Here is a 6,946-nt window from a genome sequence, read left to right as displayed (position 1 = left end):
AGTGGATCGCAGTCTGAAAAGAGCTCAAGCGGTGTTGAAAGCCGTGTAGGCGTGGGCGATCTGGCAATAGTTCATTCCTTGTGATTTCTTCAGGTTACTGAATGGTGATATAAATGACTGTGTAAAGCTTCGAGCATTGGTTTTGCTGTTCACCATGACTACAATGCAACACTTCCAATGCAGGACTCTTCGGGTGCATTCCAGTGATGTTTTGAGACCAAAGCTCAATTAACACACAGCAGTCATGCAAGCCAGCTAGATGGATCCAGCGCATGCGGCTCTTTGGTCCTAGAAACGTGTTTCTACCTACTCCCAGCGAATACGCGTCTATGAGATTCCAAAGTGTATTCTCAGTGGGTACGTTAGCTTTATCGTCCGGACTATACTGTCAGCTGCATATATAATTGAACTTGTTTAGCAGTGTAGTGAAGTTTCAGCTCACGATGTGCAGATGGCTCAGTGGTCAGAGCGCGAATTTACTGACCACAAGGTCCGTGGTTCGAACTGGAACTCTCGAATGCCCCTGTCTAGGCTTGAGCAACTTGGCAGTATCCTAACCCTCTTGCTTCCTTCTGGTGACACGGCAGTTTGATACCGAAAGCGTGTTATAATTGAACGATTCACACTGCAATCGCGGACTAAGTAGACAGACAGTGTTTGTATTTTCTGTGATATGAACGATAGTATAATGGTCAAACAACGATTGGATGTAACTGGAGTCAGATGAAAATAGTACACTTGTAAATGGTAGATAAAGAGTAGGGATAGGGAACTCCAGCGTTGATGCTGTTGATCGGAGAAACCGTGTAGGTGAACTTGTAGGGATCTGTTTGTTACCAAGTTCCAAGTCCCGGATATCATAAGAGGGTGCAGCTGTACATTGATAGTTTAGCGGTAACGCCCTTTTCCCGTTTCGCGGCCAAATTAGCTTCGTAAAAAAGTCTAGAGCAGATGATCATCTGGTCACCAATAAGGCGGTGGCTCCTATAAGTTGATTGACGATAGCTTATGAGGGCATTTCACTCGAGATTACACGGCTGTTTTTGTGAACAACAAACTCCGCAACTTTGGATGTGATGGAGTCACTGAAATGAGGTTGTCCATGCTAAAACGAGGTCCAAATTTCCGGATAGAGAAGGTGGCACAACACTGGTGCATAGTGTTTGTGTGTGTGAAGGAGAGCAAACATCGGAGCTAAAGGGATGTTATACGGTCCAGACCAGGGAGGTTCTGATGTGTCTGAAAGGAGAAACTGATGACGTTCGTAGTTGTAATGGCAAGTGGATCCACTTGAGTAGGGGCTGACGAGTTAGCTGGAATATGGAATGGGAGGGACTTGATCGACCTGGGTGCAAAATGCTGAGCACAATGGTGGAGATGTACTGACTCCGTGGGAATAAATGAAATGCCGCGTGGCAGAAAGTACAATCGACGGATTCTGCAAGGCTACATGTGGATCGTCTCCCAGCGGTTGCAGCAGATGCTTGATCAGTCTTGAGACTGAGAAATATCTTTGGCCTTATCGATGTTGACATAGGGGGAGTTATGTACAATCACGCAACCAGAACATGTGTTTGGAGAAATGTACTCGAACCAGCTGACTGTCAAATGAGGTTAATGAGCGGACAGAATGAAGGGATGGGATTAGGTACAAACCCCACTTTTGAAACGAATGCGGTGTTAGGGAAAAAACCGGGACTTGATAGCGAGTGGAGTCACAAAATGTAGCTCTGCCAATTGGATGTGTGAATTGGCGACGTGAATGAGTACTCCGTTCTTTCCTGCGGTCGTACTTGAGTGATGGGTGAGAAAACCGGCATCCAAACCTAAGGATGAATTGGTGAACCACCTAAAGCCCCTGTTACTTTGGTGGTCTTCATTTTTGTTTATTTGAATGGTGTCGGAAGACGTAGACCCTTTGCTTTTGATCGTTTTCCATAGAGACTTCTTCTTGGTTTTGCTGTTCATGATGAACGTTTTTTTGTGGCGCGATAAGTTCCTCAATATTTCTACCCTCTTGTCGAGCATGTAGTCAGACGCAGAACATCTATCCGTCAGGTTTCCTGTGAGTTTCGTGAGTGTTTCTCGCACATCTGCCTACTTACCAACCTATCCTATGTCATTTCGGGTGATGGTGTTCTCCGGCTAACAGTGACTTGAGTATGGTAGGTTGCATGTAAAACTGCACCATCTTCACAGGAACCTCCCCCCTCCCCGACTATATCATGCGCAGCTTTTGCCATATTCTGCCACCGGATTCCAGCCTCCTGGTGCTATTGACTTGGTGTTTTGACCTGTTATTTACATTTACTTTACAAACTGATAACCGGATTTTTTGACGAAGCAAGCAGAGTTTTCCTCAGTTTTGAACTTCCAGTGAGACAGTCCCCTAAGAGCCTAGGACACATGGGGATAACTTTGTTTCAACATTAAGACAATTACCCCTGTTTCGCCTTCCCAATCATCTAGGATATGTTCAAAGTAAACGGAGTTAGAGCACCAAAGCACAATATGTTCACTCGATGGGACCTGCCAGTAGCACGCGAACTTCTCTGCCACACTGATCGGTCCACCTTCAGGCTTGTGGTGTAGGTTTGGTCTCGCCCAATCTCGCAGTGGCACTTTACCAGTGCAAAGCTCATACCAAACAATGTAGCATAATCATTTAGGTTACTTAAGCAGTTTGCATTTCTGAAGGGTTTTGTTTGCGCACCCTTCCCGTAGCCTCTGACTCAAAAGTCTGATTCGTGGGACCGCGGTTGTTAGGGTTATCTTGGAGGACCTTTCCCGAAGCCAGTGAGTCAATAGTCTTGCCCACTTGCTGCCTGGGGCTGGTCTGTTCTTAGGGTGCAGGGAGTAAGACATAATTATCTAACTCCTAATCCGGCTGCATAGGTGCATTTTGGGGAGCACTGTTTGGTCCTTAAAGCATTCCGAACGTAGTGAATAATCCCCTGGTGGTCACGATCAACCGTCGGACGATTGGAGAGTGTGGTCTTTAAAGTCAATCGTCTTATGCATCTTTGTGAATCTTAAGAATTTTTGGGACATACCTTTTCTAACCCGTTCTTCCTAGTAGGAAGGTAGAGTCGATGCTCTCATAAATGTGGATATGCTGTTTGCTTGAATGGAATACCTTGATGCACTCATGGTACGACTTTATGGGTACTCGTTAATCTTCTGTCTGTTCTCCGTTGGCCTTCCTGGCATGACTGAATCCTTAGGAATTGAACTCCACCCAATTCAGCTCCTCGGATCGTGACCGCACTCAAACCCGACCCCCACAACAAGGTAACAGATTTCGGTCTGTGAGAATGTTCGTTGCTCAAGTAGGTTCGAATTCGTTGAACAAATCGCCTGACTCAGCAAACAAAACAAGAACCATTCCCAGTTCTTCATTTTGCTATTATTGTTTCACCCGTACTCACATTTAACTCACATGAGTAAGCTGTCCCCCTTGGAGTCACATACATCGGTGTTTCATCCAACCAGTGATGAAGCCGCTGGTTTGCTCGCTCTGTCTCTCCCTCTGGCGACTTAACACTTGGCATCTAATCTATTAGTGCCTATGTTTTTGTTAAAACTGATCGGTGTACGACCATGGGAAGCATGAATATAAATCGCAAGACTGGTCTAAATTTGTTCACTTAGTACAGAGGCTAAAAGTTGTGCGATACCGGCTTCTTGCTTTAGTTGTTGATCGGACACACCGATCTCCTATGTCTCTGGCATTGCCTTGAAACCGAGTACTTCTACTCAGTATTTGTAACTCGGATGGTTCAGCGTGTTTATTTGTCCCCTTTCTAAACCACTGCTCATCTTTTTGATGTGTGGATAATTTGTCCTCCATGCGCATTGTCCAACCACAACAGCCCATGGGATCGCGGCTTTTGTACGACCCTATGCGAAGTACTTGGACGAAAAGGCGTCTTCTTATCGTGAGGTTGCATTTGATCTGTGCCGTATGAAGCTGGGGTGAGTGTTCCTTTTTGAATGATACATTTTAAATATGTGAATCCGTCTTGTCTGTTTCATCTTTGACAGCAATATCAGTACTTATCGCCCGTGCCTGACTGCCTTACAACCTTTTCTTAATGCCGTGCTGCATCGGGGTTGACTAATCTACAAAGGATCTCCATTCGACTTTCAGGGTTCAACTAGCTCGATGCTTCTGAGAGCTGACATACTCTGTGATACTCTGTCGACTTGTCAAATTTGGGTACCCCACTCAAGATAAATTCCACAACTACACGAATTACTTTCCACTCTGTTTCCTTGAACACATTTTCTTCAATTTCCAAAGCCCCCGCAAGACAGAGAACTCTGTATGCCAAATCCTGGGTTTGCTAACTTTGAAGGAGATGTACAGCTGAAATAAGTCACGGATTATGATTTTGGTGAAACTATCTTGTCATTTTTTTCCAGCCTGTTCTAGAATTATCCATGTCCATCCGAATAAAAATGGTCTTTTGAATGTGGGAACGTTTGAATTCATTCCCAAGATTCTTTCGTACGTCACCACTCTAGGAAGGCGTGTATTTCTGACCGGTCTTGTCACTCCAACTATGTTTCTTTTTCTGTCGTTCACTGTTTGGGTGACAGCTAGTGATATCTTACTTGTGCTTGGTTACGTCCATGGCGGACCTTTTGGTCATCCTTGTTGGACTACTGAATGCCTGTACATAGCGGGAAAACCACAAGCGGTTCGCGTATAGTCGAACGTTCATGGTACTATTGGTGATGTAGACCGGAGAGGACAATTGACAAACGCACCCGACCCAAGCTTGGTGACATGATAATGATCACTAACACTGCGCCTGCAGAATCCGTTGTTGTACGGCGTGAATGTTTCTGTCGACAGTCTTGAAAATATCTCATATCACCAAAACCTCTGTTCTGAAGGAAGGGAGGGAACTGACATCAGTCATGGTACTGTGCTCCGATATTTTCTGTTCGAAACGTAAATGGCTTCTTTGAGATCTGCCTCTTGCTCCTCGTGGGATAGGGCACCACTAGTTGTTTACGCCGACAGACATGATCCTGTCTCGCAGCCAGTGGCGCTTGTGAATTACGGTTATCCATTCAATACATAGCTGTTTAGTTCTCGTCCCTTTCGGATAAGTGAAAGGATCCGACTCATTTAACCCCTTAGACGATCGCCCCCAACGGCTGGCTTCCTTTGTGCATCAATGCACGATTTATTGCCGGCAAATCGAACTGAGCTGAACTGAAGACTTTCTTTCATTGTCGTTCATCAAGTGCGTTTTCAAGTACTGCCTAGTTTTGTGTCATGGAATAAGTATGCAGTAAGCGCGTGATCCAACTAAGCTTGGACTGATTTGCATTTGCCCCGTAGGGTATTCGTCCTGTTGGTGAGCATTTACAAGATGTCCTTCATCGTCACACATACACACATGCGCGTGTGATCGTCGGCAACGAAACAATTCGATTTAGCACATGCGCAACTCAAAAGAAGGTATCTGAATTACGGAATAAGTATGGTAACTTGCACCATGCTAGATAAAGTGGCCGCTATCACCTCCGACAGTTCGCACCACTCGGCATAGGTTTATGGTACTTAACCATTAGTATTACCACAGTGGTGTTTTTGCCAGTGATAATGTAGCTTGTTCTATGAGCTTTGAGATTTCAAATTTGTCGGACCGTCGACAACCAACGTCTTGGATCAAGGCGTATGTGGTAAGCATCAGCGAGGTTGACCGGACGGTGAACACGGCAAAGTAAACTATTTAACTCGTTTACTTTGCCTTCTAACGAGGTTTCTCGTAACACATAGGAAATGGTAATATTCAACTGAGATGACCACTAACAACCACATTGAAGCCGAATTACTCTACCAGTGTAATTGCTGCAACCTTGAAGCTCAAAACTGTACGCCAAACCACATGAGATTAACAAGGCGCGAAAGGGGCGCAAAACCTAAAGGATTTGATGGATTCTGCAGCCAAGTGGAATATGAAACAAAAGTCAGACGAGGGAGAAAAATAACAAATGAAACCTGCTTGACGCCCGAAAGTGTATAACACAGATGAGCGAACCAAGAAGCACCAGAAGCCCGGTGAATGAACCGATCGAATCAAAGAATATACTTTTGCAGTTGACTAATCAAATGACGAGAAGAGGCGCTGAAACTCAGCAGTCAAGGAAAGTAAACAAGCTAATCGGAATGATATAACGGAACCTTTAAAGTCCTATGTATAAGGGCAAATGGAAGTGGATGAATCTGCTGCCCAGTTACCTACTAACCTTATTTCATATGTTAACAATCCGTTTGCAAACGGTTCGCCAAGCCCGCTAGACAGCAACCCGCGAGGTCAAATTCGGCGACTCCAACGGCGGTATGAGCAGTAATCTTCCTGATGATCTAGAGTGATCTTGGGACCGACTTATATTTTGATTGATTAGCGGATTGGGTAGAGCTCCCAATTGACTATCACCCGTTACATCGAGTTCGCGGACCATTAGTTTTGTCTGTCCTTCCTTTAACGGCAGCTGGTTTCTTGGACCACTCGAAATTCTAGTGGCATTCCGAAAAGCAAGCTTTTGGTCATTGGATGGAATGGATGGTTGCTGCATCCTGTATCTAGTTGCGTCTGCGAGACCAACCGCCCTCAAGCAATACCCTTCATGTTAGCGGTTTATTACAACTTAACCTCACAGAAGGAAGCTGACTTGGCTAAATGTACGGGATCAACGAAGCACGCTCCACAGCTGTTTTCCGTCCCATTGGCTGGTACCGTAGATCACGCGGACTTCCAGTTGCCCAACATTAGGTTTTCAATCTTCCTCCGTTATGAAAGCGTTAAGGCAGTACTCATGAGCAGTGGAATGTTGTCTGAGAATGACGTATCCGCATCATTCTAGTCGGCTCCGTAGAATCAACTGCAGATCTCTTTTTTTTGCCCAGGTGCAAGACAATCATGGG

At 45.2% G+C, this 6,946-nt stretch overlaps 2 protein-coding genes across 2 annotated transcripts in view; one reads left to right on the top strand and one right to left on the bottom strand.

Moving 5' to 3' along the window:
* Positions 1–4,422, top strand: part of T265_04680 (hypothetical protein) — a gene marked incomplete at both ends in the record, with an annotated part of 11,840 nt that extends 7,418 nt beyond the window's left edge. Inside the window, 2 exons of the mRNA XM_009169471.1 lie at positions 3,873–3,975; positions 4,151–4,422. The remainder of the gene's footprint in view (positions 1–3,872; positions 3,976–4,150) is intronic.
* Positions 4,423–6,315: 1,893 nt separating this feature from the next.
* T265_04679 (hypothetical protein) lies at positions 6,316–6,597 on the bottom strand (the record flags this gene model as incomplete). The annotated part of the gene is made up of 1 exon (XM_009169470.1): positions 6,316–6,597. The coding sequence occupies one exon, from the start codon at positions 6,595–6,597 to the stop codon at positions 6,316–6,318; it is 282 nt and encodes a 93-aa protein (XP_009167734.1).
* Between the last annotated feature and the right edge of the window lie 349 nt (positions 6,598–6,946).

This window comes from Opisthorchis viverrini (assembly GCF_000715545.1).
Source record: "Opisthorchis viverrini unplaced genomic scaffold opera_v5_80, whole genome shotgun sequence".
Lineage (NCBI taxonomy): Eukaryota > Metazoa > Platyhelminthes > Trematoda > Opisthorchiida > Opisthorchiidae > Opisthorchis > Opisthorchis viverrini.
The sequence above is the reverse complement of the archived record's forward strand: the minus strand, read 5'-3'. Positions and strand labels throughout refer to the sequence as shown.